This window comes from Nesoenas mayeri (assembly GCF_963082525.1).
Source record: "Nesoenas mayeri genome assembly, chromosome: 2".
Lineage (NCBI taxonomy): Eukaryota > Metazoa > Chordata > Aves > Columbiformes > Columbidae > Nesoenas > Nesoenas mayeri.
In genome coordinates, this window is record NC_137543.1 from 130,183,840 (window position 1) to 130,204,050 (window position 20,211).

At 39.6% G+C, this 20,211-nt stretch overlaps 1 protein-coding gene across 4 annotated transcripts in view; it reads left to right on the forward strand.

Moving 5' to 3' along the window:
- The window catches only part of IGF2BP3 (insulin like growth factor 2 mRNA binding protein 3), a gene marked incomplete at its 3' end in the record, with an annotated part of 114,982 nt that overhangs the window by 82,637 nt on the left and 12,134 nt on the right, over window positions 1–20,211 (forward strand). Inside the window, exons 7-10 of one of the 4 annotated variants that reach the window (XM_080338511.1) lie at window positions 1,230–1,364; window positions 1,952–2,074; window positions 4,562–4,697; window positions 6,491–6,622. In XM_080338511.1, the coding sequence (XP_080194637.1) occupies window positions 1,230–1,364; window positions 1,952–2,074; window positions 4,562–4,697; window positions 6,491–6,622 (526 nt within the window). The remainder of the gene's footprint in view (window positions 1–1,229; window positions 1,365–1,951; window positions 2,075–4,561; window positions 4,698–6,490; window positions 6,623–20,211) is intronic. The other 3 variants (XM_080338512.1, XM_080338513.1, XM_080338514.1) reach the window with 3 other exon arrangements.

Here is a 20,211-nt window from a genome sequence, read left to right on the forward strand (position 1 = left end):
GAGATTTGTGGTGTCCTGATGAGACCTGGTTGTAGTTTGCCTATGGGCAACTCGTTTTTCAGGGGATATCTAAAACTTATCTCGGACTATAAAAATTCTGGAAGACTGGCACAAGGTAAGCTTTTATCTCTTAAAAGAAGACTGGATAGAGCAGAAATAATCACAGGCTGCTGACTTTACAGATACGTGACTTTAAGAATGTTTTTATTGTTTTGGGGTTAAAAATGAAATGTCATCTACTTCCAGTTGATGTAATGATTGCCATGGGCTTCTTAGAAAACGTTGCATTGTGAAACAAAATGAATTTTCACTATCAGAAAGCACAGGAAAAACAGAGGGTTATTGAAAAGCAGCATAGTTGTTTGTCAGGTTTGGAAACAGGTGTGGTTTGGAGAAGAATGGAGAAAGCAGAAGTGGAAAGAGTATGTGACTTGCAGTTACTGGCAGAGGAGAAATGACATTCAAGGAATTATCTTGAAGCAGGTCATAATTAGTTTTTGTTAAATTCCTAGAGCAAACCAAAACGTGGTGTAGACTAAGGCCAGTAGTTGTAGGGTGGTAAAGAATGGAGCTAGAGGAAAGGTGATGTCAGGAGAAATTTTAGGCTTAAAAAGCATAGAAAAGTAATCTTGACGATGAATGCAAATACCTTGCACGGTCATTATTAGTGAACTGGCTGGGTTGGTGATGGAGTATTGAGGAAGTCTAAGGAAGTGCTGTTTTCAGTGGTTTACCCCAGATTGTCTATCTAACAGATCCCCTGAATATCTTGATGGGACATAAATGAGGAAAGGAGATCCCAGTGTCCATAAAGACAGGGTTTAGCTCAGGGATGTCCAACTCATTTTCATTGGGGGCCACATCAGCCTCACAGTTGCCTGCCAAGGGTCGAATGTGATTTTAGGACTGTATGAATGTAACTACTCCTACACTTAAATGGTCCTAAAATTACATTCGGCCCTTGGCAGGCAACTGCGAGGCTGATGTGGCCCCCGGTAAAAATGAGGTGGACACCCCTGGTTTAGCCGGTAAAATCAGGATAGGAGAGGTCCTTTATCACACACAAAAAATATTTAGATCTTTAGGCAGTTGTATATTTTGCAAAATTAAACTGCTTGAATAATGTCAGTGTTAGCTCAAAATAAATTAGTTTTATGAGAGCTGGGAATATGCAAACTTACCATACAGTACATGGTTACAGTTACTGTGGTTTTTTTTTTTCTGTCAAGAATTGATATTCATCGTAAAGAGAATGCAGGTGCTGCTGAGAAACCAATTACCATCCACTCTACTCCTGAAGGCTGCTCAACGGCTTGTAAAATTATTATGGAGATCATGCAAAAGGAAGCTCAAGATACTAAATTGTGAGTAAAAGGCATTTCATTGTGGAGACATTAAAAATTCTGAATTCTTGTTGACTCAATTTAAAGATGAAGTCTTTTAAAAAAAAAATTAACAAGTCAATCTTTTTCTGAATATTTTTTTTTGCCATTATCTGTATTTAAGTAGGTAAGGGAACTAAGGCTTTTTTTTTCTTTTAGGACAGACTGCTTGTTTAGACCCAGCACAAATCTGTGCTTTTAGCCATTGTCTGCCTGTGATTTTGAGGTGAACTGGAGCCAATACTGCAGTTTCTTGAGTAACCACTAGTTTGTAACCAGAGTAGCGTAACAAGTTGTGAGTTCTCACTAAAAGCTTTAAGATATATTTCTTCCTTTCCAACAGCTCTTGCTACTTCATTCTGACTTATTTAGCAGGTATGTTATGAGGAAGCTATAGATGATAGTGCTGAAAAGTGCATTCCACTTGACTCATTTTGCATATAGTATAAACATGTGTAAGTGAAATGGGAGTTGTACATATTTCTATGAAAATAAAATTTATCCATAACATACATAAAAACTGGCACTCTGGTCTCTGAAAGTCTCACTGCATTTAACTTCCATTACAGTACGGAAGAAATTCCCTTGAAGATATTGGCACATAACAACTTTGTTGGTCGACTTATTGGCAAAGAAGGAAGAAACCTGAAGAAAATTGAGCAGGACACAGATACTAAAATCACAATATCTCCGTAAGTTTTCAGTGGCCTTATCTTTCTGTGAGATGTCTCAAATAGCAACAATACTGCTGTGGTACATTCAGGTACGGAGTTCTTACAAAAACACTACATGTGTATTGAAGGCTGAGATAACAGCCTTTTGGAGGCCTTTCCATAATGTGGATTAAACTGTTACTTAAGCTCAGTTAAATTTAATGTAAACAGTGAGTCTTCATTGTAAACTCAGTCAAGAGCAAGCCTAAAAATATCATAGGCTATGTGGAGCCTGTGTTAGACTATATTTTAAGTGTCAGTTGTTTTTAACGTATTATACCATATGTAATGACGAGTGTTTTAAACTGTAAGCCTGGATCAGTTCTGAGATATGTGTGAAAATGAGTGAAACTACTGATGTTTTAGTTTCTGGTATAGATCAGAATTTTGGACAAGAGTGAAGGAAAAAAAGCAAATGAATATTGAGTATTTTAATAGCAATTCTGTCACTTTGGCCACTAGCAACCAAATTAAAATACATGGACTAGTCTTCTTCTAAGTGATAGCTTTTGGTCTGTGAATTTGTGAAGGTAACTGAGACCTGGTCAAATTTAGCCGAGATTAAACAGGACTGAGTTTTCACCTCCACTGCAAATCTGCAAATCACTGATTAGATCAATATCGCTGTAGCAGCTTGGATGTTAATAGTAGTTTTACTCTGGAGCAATATCCTCAGACAACCTCCTGTTTTGAAAAGCAAATGCTCTGATGTGAACTTACAATCATTTGTGGGCATCTTAGGCTTTAGCAGGAAAGGATGAGAGTAAGGCTTGTAGACTTTAGGAAATGGAGGAAGATTAGAAGACACATGAAGAGGTGTGAATATATGCAGGAGACAAAAACAAAAAAGTGTATTGCAGAAAATAGCTCAGGTGAAGGCAAGGAAGCTAAGAATGAATGAGGTTCCTCAAAAAGAAGAAAATTGTGTGAAGAGAATCTAAGACCTTCCTTGAAGGCATGCAAACATTTGTGGAATTAGTCTGAGGAAGAGAAGTAAATCCATTGGAGAAAAAGCCCCAAAGTAAGTGTTTCAGGAGGACATTTTTGTAAGGCCAGCATGGTCTCTTAAATGTGTTGGCGTAAACATTTTGTTTGCAAACAGTACACAGGCTGTTAATGCTATTTCTTAAAGGCAAAAAAATATGTACAGGCTAAATGGGATAATGGTTTTCATTCCGTGAAACCAACTTGTCTCTTTTGATGACACAAATAACACATTGTCTGTAAACATTTGCAGAGTATTTTTTATTTTAGCAAGTTTAATGGCTTATTTGCATTAAAATCTTGGCCTCAAGATCACACTTGTCATGCTATGCCCGAAATAACCCCATGAAGTCGCTTGGTTTAATTGGTGCATAAAAGAGGGCAAATATACCCATTGATTCTGCTTTGTCTAATTAGTCTTTCTCCTGATCTCTTCATTCAGGCTTTTTGGTAAGCTTGTCCATAAAGTTAAAGGCAGCTGGTTTGGGAAAGTGTTTTCTCTCTCCTTTGGGTTGTTCTCCACTACTTTCCTTCCCAAGGCAGTAACTCAGTGCTCGCACATCAGAAACTTAAGGATTGCTCTGTGAATGCATTTTGTGTTTGCCACTGCTTAACTGAGATGCACAGGTTGCCACGTGCTGCCTGCTGAGCAAGAAAGCAAGCCTTGCATGTTGCTTTTTCTCTCCTTCCTACCGTGGGTTTCATCACCCCTGCTGCACCATGCTCTAATTTTTATTTTTTAGGTTGGTTTGTTTGTTTATTTTTTGGTTTTGTTTTGGATGTTGTGTTTTTTGGTCTTCACCACTTCAGCTCACCTTTTCTCCATACATGGATATACCATGGCTTCCCAGCTGGTTTCTTCCATTTTACCACAGTAGGTCAGCATTTGTTACCTAACAAAGCACTAGTTTAATGCTGTAACCCTTTCATTTTCCCAGAGGAGATACTAGTGTTTTGCAGCAGATGTTGACTTGCACACAGTTCCCACCTCCCACCCCTGCACCTCCCCCTTAGGATTTGGAGGCTCTTCTGCAGTTTCACTGAGGGTTGGGCTTTTTCTCTCTCCTTCCTTAAGGAATCCACAATTGTTCTCAAGGAAAGAAAGTTTCTTATGGTCTGTGTTTCTGGGATGTCTAAAATCCCTGAAGCCCTCTCTCTGTTAGTAGGGCTGGTGTGGAGTGCAAAGCTGAACCTCTTGCTCTGCAGCTCATGTTCCTACAGAGCATGATGGTTTCCATCTTGTGTTGCACCTAAAGCACAGCTCAACCATCTGATGCCAAACCTCGCTGCATCAGTTTTTGTTAAGTTTCCTGTGAGGACAGAGCTTCTCCAGATTCTCTGAGAACTGTGTTTAAGCCCTGTTATAGATTGATACAACAGCCTCTGGAGGGCAAGGTCCACATGCTCGGATGTCATCCCACTTGAATCATAAATCTGGATTACCCTTTGTCTGCTAATTAATCGTGCTTCTGTTTTATCTAGATTGCAGGACTTGACACTCTATAATCCGGAAAGGACCATTACAGTTAAAGGCAGTATTGAAACTTGTGCCAAGGCTGAGGAAGAAATTATGAAGAAAATCAGGGAGTCTTATGAAAATGATATTGCTGCTATGAATGTGAGTTGTCTTGTTGCCTGGGCCCTTTCTAGAACTAGAACCATGGAAAGGTTTAGGTGTGAGGGATCTCTGCAGGTCACCTGGCCCATCGAGAGGTTGCTCAGTATAGGGCCCACTTCTGAGTTAAATGAGATTGTATAGGGACTTGTCTCCTTTTTGATCATCTCCATGGACAGAGTCCACAGTCTCTCTGGGCAGCCTGTGCCCTGGCTCAGTGTTTTCATGGTGAAAAGTTCTTTCCCAACACCTGATGAATATTTCCCTGTTGCAACCTCTACCTGTTGCCTCTTGTATTAATCTACGGGGCTTGGGCAATGTGATTTTTTTATTATTTATGTATGTATGCTATTTTAATTAAGGTTTTTCTGATTTGTTTTGAGTAGTGGAACTGAGAAATTGATCTAGATTTAGGTCATGAATGAGCACTTTCTTGTCATTGCAAAGACCTAAAAGAACGTGTTTATGTACTATTGTGGTTTGTGTGCTCTGGTTTGTATATGTTCCTTAAAGTAGTGATTCCCAGTCTCTTCATGTTAAAAGTGTAACAATACGTGGATGAGGGATCTCTCCTGCTTTCAATTACTTAAATTAAGAATGCTTTATTAAGGTTTTTCTTGATATAGATGATAAAGGCATTTAGTTAATCAAATATGATTGGTGATTATATAACAAAACCCCCACACCTTATTTGTTTGCCAAAGTATTACTAATGCATATTGAGAAACTATTAAGATTTTTTTTTTTATAAGTTATGTAGAGCTTTTTGCATGTGTATTGAAATCTTATGTTCTAGAGTGAAAACGGTTTTTCAGTTTACAGTAGTCTCTGATTTTCTAGAAACGGCTGTTCGTCAGTGTTTCTCTGTTAGCTGGAGAGAATATTTTTCTCTGTTTTTCCTCTCCCTCCCATACTATAAGCAAATCACAGGATACAAACTACACACCATGAGGGGACAAAGTATTTTATAGTGGTACATTTTTGTTTCATATAGTGAGCAGAAACATGGGGTGAGTTTGAGCCTCTGCTGTTTGGCAAAGGTCTGGGGTTTTTGGTGTCTCATGACTGGCTTATGTTGATGGCTTGAGATGGTGTCAATCCCTAGCTGAGGTATTTCTAAAGCATCATCACATTACTGGGAAATAATCTGGAAAAGTAAAAAAGGGTACTGATAAGTTTTGTGTCATGGTCAACAAATGCTTCCTACCACTTGATGCTTTTCTCAGGTGTGGTCAAGTAAGGAACATGCAGCTTTAATAGTTGATCATTTCCCAGGAAATGCTTGGAAATATATTGGGAAAAATAAAATACTTGATTTTTTGCATGGCATGGGAAAGAAAGGAAACAAGGAGGAGGATGGAGTTATAGTGCGGCATATACCCCTAGTGTATGAAAGGTCGTGGCTTGTTCATGGGATTTCTCTCTTTCTACAGGCCTGTCCTTTTAGTATAACACACAAAAAACCATTTATTTCTCCAATAGTTCTGTTCTCTCTGAAAGCAATTGTACTATTGCTTGAATTTCTTTCTATAAAGTTTTTCATGAGTTTCACTGATCAGGTTGTAGCAAGCGATTCCCACCTGTCTTCCCTACTACATATTTTTAGTGCTATTGCTCCATGTGTATGTCTGGGAAATAGGTTTGAAGCATAGTCCTTGATGAAATAGAGATGATTTTTTTTTTTCTTTTAAATAACACACATCTTCTGAAAAGGTTAATAGCCGATGCCACCTAGGATTGTCATTAAAGATAATAACCAAGACTGTAAATCTTAAATAACTCTTTTGCCATTGCAGCTTCAAGCACATTTAATTCCTGGGTTAAATCTGAATGCCTTGGGTCTGTTCCCACCTTCTTCTTCAGGAATCCCACCTCCCGCAGTGAGTGTTGCCTCTGCTGCTGCTGCTGCTTCATATCCACCATTTGGGGTAAGGGAAATCTCTGATTTTGGATGGTTAGTGGATGGTGATAATCTGTGCAATGCTGCTGTTCAAAACTAATCAGTTTGCTGTATTTTTGTCAAATCATCTCAAAGATCTGGGAGTGATGTTTTGTCAGTTTTCTGTAGTTGTATTCGTATTGATATGGAAGGAAAAAAAATGATCTCTTGTCATAAAGCAGGGATCTAAACTGAAAATGTTTGTTTGAATGCTGTGGTTTTATAAATGTACAAGCTCTATTGAAATGCAGTATTGCCAAATATGTAAGATTTAAATTACATAGACTAATCTCCAGAAAGTTGTGATATACTTGCTACATTGCTCTCTAAGAAATACATGAAAAAAATTCAATAGAATTTTATTTGAACCCAGTCCTTATTAGTTATAATAAATGAAGTCTTTTGCTATGGAGCAGAAGATAATTCGTTGTATCAGAAAGATCTGGAGTCTTTCTGGAAAGAGGTGGTGCTCTGCTAGTCAAGAAAAAACAATCTTATTATAATGAGAAGAATATTTTTCATATCTTCCCTGTTTCTGGTGGCGGTTGCTGTGGGCAACTCAATGGAAGATGACTTTTCAAAATGAAGCCTAACAAGTGGATAACAGAGATTTACAAACTGACGTGGCTGACTGTGTCCTCTTCTTTGCTCGAGAGTTGAGTCTGAGATTCCTCATGACCTAGAAAAGTGAAAATGTGGCACAGCACACTGAACTTTGTCAAATAACTCAAGTGGGTCTATATATATTGCATAAAAGGGAAGTTGTTGCCTAAGTACTTTTCCCAGAGGAAGAGGCCAAGAAAATGTCATTGCAAGGAACAGGAAAAATTCCGCACTTGTCGCATTGCTCGTGGGAATGAACAACTTGGGTGTTACGAGAATATTGAACTATGTAGAATATAATAGTGACTTTATCAGGAAAAGGTGCTCCAATGAAAACTACAATGGAAATATGTTTATACTCTGTTATTTTATTCCTAATAGCAGTGCTTCTAGGCAAAAAAGTTCTCTCCACCCTTAGTCCCTGTGCACTTTGATTAGAGTGGCAGGTTTCTGCTTCATTGTATTGTGTAAAATGACATCTGTGATAACGGATTGCCTTGACTTACTACTACTTTTTTTTTTAGGAGAAACTAGAAATGATTTGTTAAGAGTGTATAGCTTTAGTGGTATGAAAAGTGTAGCTTTTCTTTTTACTCCTGGTTCGCAACCTACTTGCTACTCTTGATTTTCACACTATAAGCCTACAGGTTCTTTTCCTCACTTGGCTTATCTTCATTTCTTTATCATTTTTTTGCTTTTGTTGTGGTTTGTTATTGATTTTTTTGCTTTAAACATGCACCTAAACAGTGTTCAATTTGGTGATTTCAATTGTAGTCATGTCTGTCCCTCTGCTAGTGTCTATTTCTCCCTGCCAGATGCACCTTTTTTGGCCTGCTAGGAATCTCTGGCATTTTCCAGGTTTCTGCAAATAAGATAGTGGCAACATCTGGAAAAAAGGCATCAAGAAACAAGTGTCACAGTGTAAAAGTGTGGGAGCTTTGTAGCTGGAAGGACCACAGTGTCTGAACTGTCTCATTCCCATTCGCCCTGTTTGCTCAGTCCTCTGAATTCGTTCTCATTCCAGATAGTCTGGAAGTATGAGAAGCTAACATGCAAAAAGAAGGGATAAACTCACAGATTCAAAGGATAAACTGGCTTTTGTGAAAGTTGGGGGTGGTACTGGGACAGCCCCTGAACCTGAAACTAAGGGCTTCTCAAACAAATGCATGAACAATTGAAACCAATTCACCTTTTCTTACTTACATGTGACCTGATCTGGAAAAGAGCAGGTGGTTCTGTGGACTTCAGGCAAGTCAGCTGTTCAGGTTACTTGGAGTAGTTGTCACTCTCTGGGGAGAGGAAAACAAGACAAAGTATGAGTTTATCTTTTAACAGATCACAGTATGTTTGGGACCTCAAAAGATCATCTAGTCCGATGCAGTTTACAAAAAAATAAGTTTCCTTTTTTTTTACTTTATTGGACAAAGTCTTGTAAATCTTGTTTGTGTATGAAGTTAATTTGTGAGTTTTACTTCTCTCCTCTGTTTGTTTTTTTTTTTCCTTTTTTTTTTTTTTTTCTCTAGTAGAACAATTTTTAAGACACTGATTACATAAGCTATTGGGGCATGTAGAGGTAGAAAGGGCAAAAGGAAAGGGCTGGCTATGTTTTGAAGAAGAAATGGAAACAACCTGAAAAGCTAAAAGTAACCACAGAGAGGGATGTAGAAGAGCTCATAAGGGACTTACAAAAAACCAATAAATACTCTGTGTGAATGAGAGGGGCTTCAAAGAAACAAAGTCTTAGAAGAAGCATTAATTAAGAAACCACAGGGAGACTTAATGTCTGTTTACTTATGAGCTACTTGTTACCAAGTTCCTTGTTTTGGCAAAGGTGTTTGGGCAACTTGAGTCCCTTTAACTTGAGTGAATGTCCTTGTTCACTTGGAGCACTGGTTAGCTGCCACTGAGGATATCCCTTCCAGGTAGCTGAAAACCCATTCTGAAAACGCTGCTGGCATTGGAGTATGAAGTGTATCCTGCTGTAATCTTGCCTATTAAATGCAAATTTGGCCTTCTGCTCAGGGATGGACATGGGTGGCTCTTCCCTGTCACCTGTTTGTTTGTCTGAGCAAAGGTGTGTTCCTCAGCTATACCATCATCAGGGCCCTCTTGGCATTTATTGTCATTGAAGTAGTTTCATGAATGTGTGTTTACAGAGAGCCTTGGGACCCCACTGTGATGTGCCCAAGGGTTATGAACCTTTTGTTTGAATATCTTTGAGTGCATAGACCCTTTTTCACTCTGTTATGGGGATGGACTCACAAGTGGCTCTTTGGGTCAGAAGAGTTAGGTGGGTGAGTTTTGGGCTTTTGCAGAAGTTTCCACATGGAATTGATTTTTCAGATGTGCTGTTTTCTAGTGATAATGTGTTGCTATGATTTTGTGTAGGACTTGTTCCCAAAGAAACCTGAGGTGTCATCTTAATAATTGAAACAAGTGTCTGTCACATTCCTGATCCTGTTGTGTTTTTTTTTTTATATGAGTGGAAAGAGAAAAGTATGCATAGTAAACACATCTAGGATTTTGTTATGTTGTGAGAGCTCAAAGAGACAGGTCTCAACACCCATATATACAGCTTTAGCCAAGTAGTCCTAAAATGGAGCATTCTGGAGTTAGGGACTAAGCAATTTGATAGGTTTTGCTGTGTTCATGTGAGCTGTGTGATGCTTCCTCCTCTTCCTCTTCATGCAAAACTTTAAGGCATATTTGGCAAGAGCATAAACACTGTTCTCCAGCTGCTTCAGGAACAGTCCAGTGTCACAAACTCAATGGATGGCGATATTATCGAACACTGGTTTGCATTTAACTCCTTGGCTTGGGCCACATTCAGGAGAGCAATTTCCATGTGACTGAGGTAACTCATTTTCTATGGTCCATAGAGAACCACCATGGAGAACATCAAAGTCTTACTGCACAGAGCCTCATCTAATTTAATCTAATGAGATGCGGTTTCTGTCTTACTAAGAAGCTGGTTGTAGCTTTACCCTCTGTCCTGGCAGGAGAGCCCACACAGGATGGCTTGTTATCAGTTTATGGACATAAACATGCATGTGTGCACATGTCTGCTACACGTGTCTGTTGCACATGGCTAACAGTGTCTGAGCACCACATCTGGTATAGGCTAATCATTATTTTTTGGGATATTTACCTGTCATTAGCAACAAGTCTTAATATACTAACTGTGTCACTTATTTGCAAAGTCCAAGCTTTGTTTGCTGGTTTAAAGCACTCATTTTGTGTAGTGATTTAAAAGGGATGCAATGGAATTGCATATTGTGCCTCAATTCCCGAATTTTCCTGTCTCTTTCTTTTTGCAAAAAAAACCAAGATCTAGATACTTTTCTCTGTCTTCCTAAAAGACAAGCAAATTGGAATGTGGGAATCATTGAAATGTTTTAAGGTTTGAGGGAAAAGTAGGACTTGAGAAATGCCTTGGTTAAGAATATTAGGAATTAAAAGTTGCTATTCTCAAATGAACATGATTTTACTTTTATGATCCTGGTGATGTGATCCAAGTTTTTTTTTAACGAATGTGTGCCCCCTTGTGTGACCATGCTAAGAACCAGTAGCCTTTTTCTGCTTGTTTGTACTTGATGTCTTGTCTAGCTGCTTTTGGGCCTGGAGAACCACCACTTTCTGTTTACCCTTGAAATCTTTCTCCTTAACTCTGCACTTAAATGCTTGTGTGTGTTGCAGTTATGACATTTGTGAATAGTTTCATTAGTCTGCCCACTGGCACTTGTAATGAGTGTAATGAGCTGAGCATCTGCACAAAGAATTGGGATTTGTATGAGGAGGAGAGTGAGATTCTGCAAAAGTGAATATGCCCTGTGCTTATGTTTTCCAGATGATCCATTACCAAAAAAAGTTCTTAAAATTTCCCAGCCAAGCAGCTTCAGATGTAGAATTGTACCACTCAAAGCAGTTTTGATGAAGTAGTTGTTTATGTCTTCTGAACTTTGGGGAGAAATAAGCACATGCTTGTCTCTCAAGAATAAAAGTTTGTTCTCCTGAAATGCTGAAGATTATGAAGCTCCAAACAAACATGAATTCTTTGTCTTAGAGTTCAACTGCGTACAGTCATGCAATTAAATGCACTTGGCCCATCTACTGGGGTTAAGCAGGTTGCACCCTTCCTTTTATAACTGAAACTTTGCATGTTTAATTGTACCTCTGACTGTTTCTTTTGTAGCCTTTGGGTCTGAAAGCTGGCACCCCAAGTGGGTGGGAGAAGGAGGGTTAACCTCTGGAGGGTTCATCCTGCACTTGAACATCCTGAAATGAGGTGGTAGAATTAATTCTCCTGTTAAGGGTCCCTGCCTGTCGCATGGCAGATGTACTCAAGAACATGTAGGAAGGTGAGAAGCAGGCAACTTTCCTCACAAGAGTTCACACTTAGCTGCTCTCTTGCATCTGTAAGGTCCTGTGAGAGACAGTTGGACTTCTGCTGTGTGAAAGATAGCTAAGGTGAAGAGCTGTTCCCCCCAAGCTGTAGGACTGCTTTCTCTACTGGTCTTTTTGCACACCCATTGTAGCTTCTTGAAGCTCTGCCCTCCATGTGTTCTTTCTAACCTTTTCTTTATTCTCACAGTTTATTTTTGGGTTATGTGATATGCATAAAGGCTTCTAGAAAGGAAAAAAGAAGTAGTTTCCCACAATAAACAAAATTACAAAATCAAATCACCTTTTTCTGATGACAAAAAACCAACCCACCAAACATACAGCTAGGCTGATAGGTTGTTTTCCTTTATTCTTTTTGCCATCTCTTGAAGCTTTTTGTTGCAGGTGAGGAACATGCCAATGGAAAACTTTCTCCTTAGAAGATGTTGTGGTCGAGAGAGATTCCTTCTTTATTCTCCAGTAATTTTCTTAATAATAGTAAAGATCTTCTATATCGCATAGATGTGAGAGAAGAAATAACCGTATTGTGCTTTTGGCAGGAAAGAAAAGTAATTTAAAATGAAAAAATTTCTTCATTGAGGGCCTTCATTTGATGCCCTGAGCATAAATGAGACACAAGGAAGAGGAAAAACTGTCCTATATTTCCAGGTACTTTGACTCTTACTTGGTGGAGTTGGGCTCCTTTGGATGTCTGGGTTTGACAGGATTAGCTTGTCCAACTGTTACATCTGAACTACCCAGGGGCAGTAATGTATGTACATCTATAATGTGTGTAGTTGTAAGTGGCTTTGCCCTAATTTGTCCAGCTTGTTAAGCAGTAGATGATTTTGTGAGGAGCATCTTACAGCCAAAAGAGGATCTGGTTTGGGGGGATGAAGGAGGATTTGGCAGTGTTTTCACAAAACGGTTTTGTATCAGTGAAATGAAAACCATACATGTGCAGCACACACAATTTTGAGAAGGGCACTATAGGACAACAACATTGTCTGAAAAAAATACTACCAGCTAATTAGACTTCTTTTGATGATTGTAACCTCAGTGCCTTGAATGTACCTTTCCTGTTGCTTAGTTTCTTCAATTCATTAGATGTGTTTTTGACAATTGAGAAATTTGCTCCATGGTGCATAACATTGTGGGATTGTTCTGCCCTGTGGAGAAAATGGTTGGTCCTCTCACTGCCTCCAAGTCTCCTGCTCCTACCATGCTGTGTTGGCATGGACCCATGTCCGGAGTAATCAGAAACTATTCTGCCTCTGGAGATGGACTGGCCCCCAATGAGGGAAACAGAAATGCAATTGGCATCATATGACATACAAAGATCTGGCAAGTTGACAGCTGGTATTTTTTTCTGAGGTGTTGAAGCCTTTGGTTATTCTTAATAGCTCTTCTTACAATTCTGAGGTTGTCATAATGCATATAGTGTCACTCACTAACTAGTAATGTACTCTTTTAAAAATAGAAATGGCTTCTTCCTCGCTGCAGGTTTGAATAATTACAGTGGTATTTGTAGTTCTTTGAAACAAGAGATAAGAATTTGTGGTGGTCCCCTGCTCCCAGGTTCTTGTTGTGAAAAGATTCAATCAGTGTTCCCTTGAACACCCCAAACTCCCAAGCTCTAAGTACCAGGGTTGGCATCTTTGAATGTTAAACTAAATGGGAAATATAATTCCTTAAGGTGCCAAATAATATCTTGTTACTAAAGCATGCTGAGCTCCTTCAGGCCAGAAACAAAAATAGGTCAAGCCCTCATTCTGGTTTAGCTGGCTCCACCTCTGATTTGTTTGTTCGTTAAACGTGATGGAAAAATTAGTGACCTTTCTGTGTTTTCACAACCTGTTTTTCTTGTGGCTGCCAAGGAATCTGAGAGCAGTGTCTTTGTAAACCAGAGATGATGAGTACCTGTGTCTTTCAAACCCACAGATTCCATGGGCAACTTCTAAGAGTCTGGTGTGTCACAGCCATGATTTTTGAAGTGGAAGTGTTTCTGTACATAAGCATTTTTGTTTTGGCGGTCATACAGTGTTGCAACACCAAATACCTATGTTTGCTGCCTGTGAATGACCAGTAAAATCACTGCTTACGTAGTTTCACAATCTGTTCCTTATGTTGATTTCTGCTTTTGGCTGTCTATTCAGAAGAAAAGGTGGCAGATTGCTTTTTTTGGCATTGTGGCCAATCAGATTTCGCAAAAACAGAAAGTTCATGCCATGTTCAGAAATATGTCAGACCTGTTCCTGCTTGTGAAATGCCTTATAACCAGCCTGCCAGAAAATGTTCCTTCTCTGCTTCTGTGATTTCTACCCCCTCATTCCTGGCTAGGTTTTCTTGTTGGAAACACTTCTGATAGGTGCGGTCCTGTTAGTGACTTCTAGTAGTCTGAGGAGATCCCCATGGCTTGCCAGGTAGAGGATGATGGTGATGAGAAGTACTCAAGTTGAGAGCCAAGAAGTGAGTAGTACTAAGTGAGATGATTTTAGTAGCATCTCACTTAAGGTACTGACCATTGTGTAATAACGAGCTGTGTTTGGGTTTCAGGTGTTGAAATGCAGTAGTCCCCAAATTGGAAAAGCAGGCAGGGGTTATTGCTTAGGTTTTCAACCAAGAGGAGAGAGAGGTAGAGGTGCATGGCCTTGCTATGGGCTGATTGCCTCAGAAAATGTCGATCTCTTGGCTCATTTAATGACAAAAGTGTTTCCTACATGATGCAACAGCAGTAATGCTTGCAGGTGATGGGGTCTGAATGCAGCAGGCTGCCAGCCCAGAGACCTGGATGGTGGAGGGCGGTGGTGTGATGAGCTCCTGGCCATGCTGTTTGAAGACTGCTGCATGCATCACGTTGGAGCTGCTGGGGGTGGTAGTTCCTTGTACTTGGAAATTCTTCCCACCACTCCTGCCTCTTGCTTCTGTCTGGGGTTCGGGTGAAGCTGGGGCCCTGGGTGGATGGTGGCAATACAGTTTGTGCACGGGAAGATGAGTGATGCTTCAGGGTGTCTGGAACAAACTTCAAAATACACATTGCTTCTTTTAAATAATGTTTTACTAGCTCTTGACTGACTGAATCCAGCAGTAAAGAACTCTGTTACCTTCTGCATGTAGTCCCAACTTTTCAGGTAGTGAATATGGCATAAGGTTCTAGACCTGCAGCACGGGCTTCAATGTGTTCTATGTAAACCTGAAAAGCTAGAAGGGTGGGGGGAGCTCACACTTCAGGTTGTTTTTTTAAATCTACACTGGCAGCACCACTTCAGCTGATGTACAAAGTGGTGACCCAAAAGGTATTTGCAACGATGTTGTAAAACTCTCGATCACGTTAGACCTATCTACCAAGACTTGGAGTTTTCCTTACTGAGCCTCTTGTTTCCAGCAAAGGCTTAAACTTTTAGTATTAGTATTGGAAAATGAGTACACTAGGATTTCTTTCACCAGTGTCAAAAGCTTATTTTTTTATTCAATGCATTGAATCCTACTGGAATGTCTTCAAGGATATTTGGCTTAATGTTGGTTTCCTCTTGCTGCAAGTTTTTATTACTAAATAAGAGCATTTAGTATAGCTGGTAGGCCAGTGTAATTCTTCACAGTCCATTGCAAAAACATTGCTTAAATTTTGGCTTTGGATCTGGTAGAGGGTTTGACTAAAACGATACCTCACTTCCTGACAAAGCTTAGAGTATTCTGAAGACTGAGTCATCTGTCTGTCTGCCTTGCCTCGGTTGTGGTGATCATGGCAGCTGGGAAAGGGGAGAATGGCAAAAGAGAACTTGTTAATGCAATCATCTACTGGTTGTATTTTTATACTTTACAAAGTGGATTTGTTTACTATTTAAAAACATAAAACCACCAATATCCCTCTAGACTAGATGGCAGTTAAACAGTGGCTGAGACTGTTTCATGCAGTCATGAAATAGCTCTTAATTATTTCCCTCATAGCTACAAAAACTGATACTGGGTAGAAATGGATAACATGACTTGTGACTCAATAAGTGTCTCATCCTAAGGTAATTCATTTGCAACACATTTAGAGTAAATGAAAACATACACTGGAGATGCACAATGGGTTTAGAAACCAGCAAAGATCTGATTCTGTTCCTATTGATGTCTGGCACAAAATCCTGTTTACTTCAGTGGGTGCAATATTTTTAAAGATTTACAATCTTATCCCAAATGTTACCATGGATTCACCAACCACATGTACTGGGTGGAGTGAGGGATCTGTGGAGATACTTCAACATGAGTGCAAAAATTTTGTACTGTTGGCAGGCATGCAGAAAAAGACTGAGATCAATGCTAACTTTAACATGAGGGACACAGATAAGAAACATGTTCCCTTACTAGCCCTGCAATGGCTGGGGTCACAGACTCATCAAACTCCTATACAGTGTCTAGTCCCCCAAATTCAGTGGTTTGGGACATATATTTTTGACTACCACCATCTATCTGAAGAATCACTGTTACATTTTTCTGAGTTTTCATCCTTGCTTGGCCATACCTTGGCTGTTACGCAAATGCAAGATGAGGAATGCTTTTCCTTTAGGTGATCTGTCAGGTAATAAGGGAAAAGGTCTCCTTCTTGTGTGTGATTTTGGGCAGTTTGTAGGACTGAGGCACTAGGCCTTGGCAGAAAAAGTGTTAGAGCAAGCTTATCCCAAGGGCAGCTATATAGATCTTTCAAACTCTGCAAGCAAGAGTTGCAGAAATAAGAGTGGATCTGCAGATTTTCTTGGCTGGGAGCATCCTCAGCTTCCAGCTCTGGTGTGGAGCAGTAGCCCTTGTGTTGAGGTACATGGGACAATATCCAAGGGAGGGGAAGAGCCTTACTCCAGCTGAGGCTTTGGAAACTCAGAAATGATGGCTCTGATAAGACAGTTTGCTGAGAGTAAACTGTAAGATGATAGGGGAGGCAGCAAAGAAGCAATTCTCCTGGGAAAAACTTGTGTAGGGTGGCAGAGCCTGGTTGGGGTGAAGGGGACCTTCCTGATGGTACCTGCAGTGCAGGGGGTCCAGGCAAAGCCCAGTGTAATGCAGAAGCAGCCAGGGGTTACAGGATTTAGGAAGAGATTAGACTAGATCTTGCATGGAGGCGGTGGGAATTTAATAAATAAATAATTTAAAAAAAAATGGTATGGGCTTTCAGGCTAGGGACAGATGGCTGGTGTTCAGGGACTTGCAGGAGGTATGGAAGGAGGTGTATCCAAGCTGCTACAGGAAAGAGTTGGACGAGTTTTAAAACGTTAGAGCTACTGGTGTGAAGCAGTTGCTTAGCTTCTTCCAATGGGGTAGATTAATTTACATCTCTGTGTTAGATCACTGTTTTCAATCATGATTTAAATGAGCAAGCAGGAAATCTGATTTGACTTATCAAGTTTTACATCTGTACTTAGGTTACCTTTCTGAAAGCCTTAGTGTAGTCTGTACCACCACTGATATCCTTGGCTAACACAGTGAATATATCTTTCTATTTAAACAAGTATGCAGTTTACCATTTTCTTCGGTTAATATATTTTTTCTATTTTCTGTTAAAAAGTGATGAATGGTGCTTTTCTTATTTGCTTGATTAATTTTTAACTTCTGATTTTCATCAGGCTAAATTTGGAGGGAAACTGGAATCCAATTAATGAACAAAACTAGCATTTAAAATTGTTTTCATTAGTTAAATGTGCTGGATATAGATGAAAATTCCTTATCAAGCCTATTTTGTGTTTAAAGCACACTGAAGTTTGTCGAAACAAAGCAAGTATTATCAGCTGTTTATGAACTCAATTAATGGTTTCTGGTCACCATGCCCTTAAAGAAACTGTTTCTTAGAACTAAGAAATCTTGGTTTCTTTGGTTTCTGGAGCATGTGTTCCTTTTTTTTTTTAATTCTAAGAAACTAAGTTCTCCATCTGAGTGAACATCCTGGTGTTGTCTGTGTGCCACAGTTATGTGACGCAGAAGCTTCTCTCCCCACAACCATATTCCTCAAGTGTCTGTGGGTCTCCTGCCCCACCACCCAGGAGAGGATGTAGCTTGTTTTATATTGTATGGGCCTGTTCAATGTTAGTATGGACTAGTCCTGAGCCCATCCCACAAGTACTGCTAGGGCAGAAGAAGTGGTCTGTGCATCATAGACTTCTGATACAGTTACTCATGAATTGGGGTGCACATGTGGTTCATACATCTTGGAGAACCTAGGTTACTATTTTAAAATATTTTTTCCCATGTTTTTCTCAGTTCCCAGGGCTGGGCTGGTCTTGAATAAACTGTTTTCTTAAGTGGGGGGAAAATAAAGTGAACGGGGAAGAGGAGAACATTGTACAGAATTCTCCATGTACGGGACACCTTAGTATTGTCAAAAATTAGTTGATAACTAATTGCATGACTTAAGGAACTTTATAACTTTAACATTAACACAGAAAAGTATTCAAATTTATAAATATACTGTTGAGGCCCTTAAAAATATGAAGTAAAAAGGATGAACTGTGGGATGCTGCTCAGAGTCACTACAGACAGATATTCTGCAAGATATATATGTATTTTAGTTTTTAAATTTTAAGTATATGTTTGAACAAACTTGGCTTTGTTAAGGGAGTGAATGTTAAAGCTCAGATTCCATGCAGTGGGAAATTAGTTCCCTAAATTTAGTGCTTCTAACATATGTTTAAGATCTAGGAATCTATTTCTGATATAACTCATGCTAGAAGTTCCTGGAAAGCTCTATGACTTATGTGGCATGGCATGGGGAAAATGAAATTATAGTTGATTTTCTTCCATCCTAAGATCCCCAGAAGCATCTGTAAGATTGATGGGTGGTATAGTCATTGCATTATGTTTTGATGTGTTTCTTTTGGAGGATAGTCTTCCAGTAAATACAAAAGGATTTTAAAATTATTGTGGGTAAGGAGTTGGACAGATAATAAATTGAACTTGGTGTTATGATACTCTCTTAAAAGCCTTAGCTAGACTTGATTTCTGCCAGAACAAAAAAAGAGCTGTTGTTTCTGATCTTCATGATTTAAAAATAAATAAAATGATGTAGTTTTTTGAGTGATTAAAAATCAGTGGGGGTAAGGAAATGGACATAATTCCTCTAAATCCTGCATAGTGTCATACTGGAGATTAATTTGGTTATACATATGTGCCAATGTGCTTCTGCAGACAAGAATTAAAAAAAAATGACAGTGAATAAACAGTCCAGCATCCACAGATTCTCTACTGTTCCTTAATAAACACATATCACTCTTACATCAAAACAGAAGTTTCATGCTAAAAAACCTCACTAACACAAAAAATAACAATAACAAAAAAAGGCCTTTAAGAAAAAGGGTTGAAATATATCAACAAGTCAAAACTATGAGGAGGGCTGTGGGAAGTGCTACAGTGAGCTGCCTGCAGCTGGAAAGACACATATACATCTTCTGTCTTTCATTGCCTTTGCTGCCCATGTTTCATGTTTAAGGGTGAGGCAGCAGAAAGGAATTCTGGTGGTGAATTGAATCTAGCCAGGAAAGTGGCTTGAAATCAAGCTTGGGGAAGAAAGGGGGAAAACGATGCTGCAAGCAGTTGGGCAACAGAGGGAAGGCAGGAAATATCTGCAAACACAAGTAATGAAGTTTGACTTGTTCCTACAGTAGAGAAATGTATCTGAACATAGGTTTAAGCAGAAGCTGTGTAAATTCTTGAAAACCAAGTCAAGTTATGGGTTTGATTTGTAGCCGCATTGCATGAACTAGCTGGAAAGTTTGTTGTGTGTTCACTCAAAGTTCAGCTAGAGAAGGGTGGCTGGCGTTGAATGTGGGAGGGAAAGCTTTGGAGGGGACTTCTGCAGGTGCTGGAGCGTGTGTGGACAACTGAAGGTGGGGTCAAGGAGATGGGTGAGCAAGGGGTGGTGAAGCTGTCTGCATCTGGGCTGGAAAGAGCAGTTGCCTCTGTAGCTAGTGAAGTTAGTATGGGTCCTTGCAACAAAACCAGAAAAAAACCAAATGCCTCATGAATTTGTATCTGTTTAGAAACAGTTTTCGGAGTTCATGAGATCAACCAAGTACCTGCAGCAGCATTTCCAAATTACTGGAAATCTTGCTGGATTCATGATGAGTGTGTAAAAGGAGTTAGTATGAGTACACTTACAGGATGTTTGTAATAACAGGAGGAGAATATGAGTAATCTTCTGGAAAGCAGTTTAACATATATACTGAAGTGACTGGTATCTTTCATTACAAATATGTAGTTTCAGGGCGTAGTTTTGAGATAATTTTAAACTGATCTGTAGGCAGATTAAAAGGGCTGTTCCCACCTTTTCCCGTGCCCTGACCTAAGCATTGTTGCTTCCTGCCTTGTTTGAGGACTGTCCCTTGTGCGGCTCTCTGGTTATTCAGGTCAGGGACTCACTGCATGCCCCAAAAATCAGCTGGATCTGCAGTCCTGCTGGCCACAAAGCACACAGGGCAATGGGGAGGCCGGGTGTGCAGGGCTGCAACCTACGTCCAGGGAAAACAGGGGCTTAAACCAGCGTAAACTGACTGTGAATTCTGATGCTTTGTACGTGTGAAAACACAGGGTAAATTGTGCAACTGCTGCGATCACCTGAAGCAGCTGGCA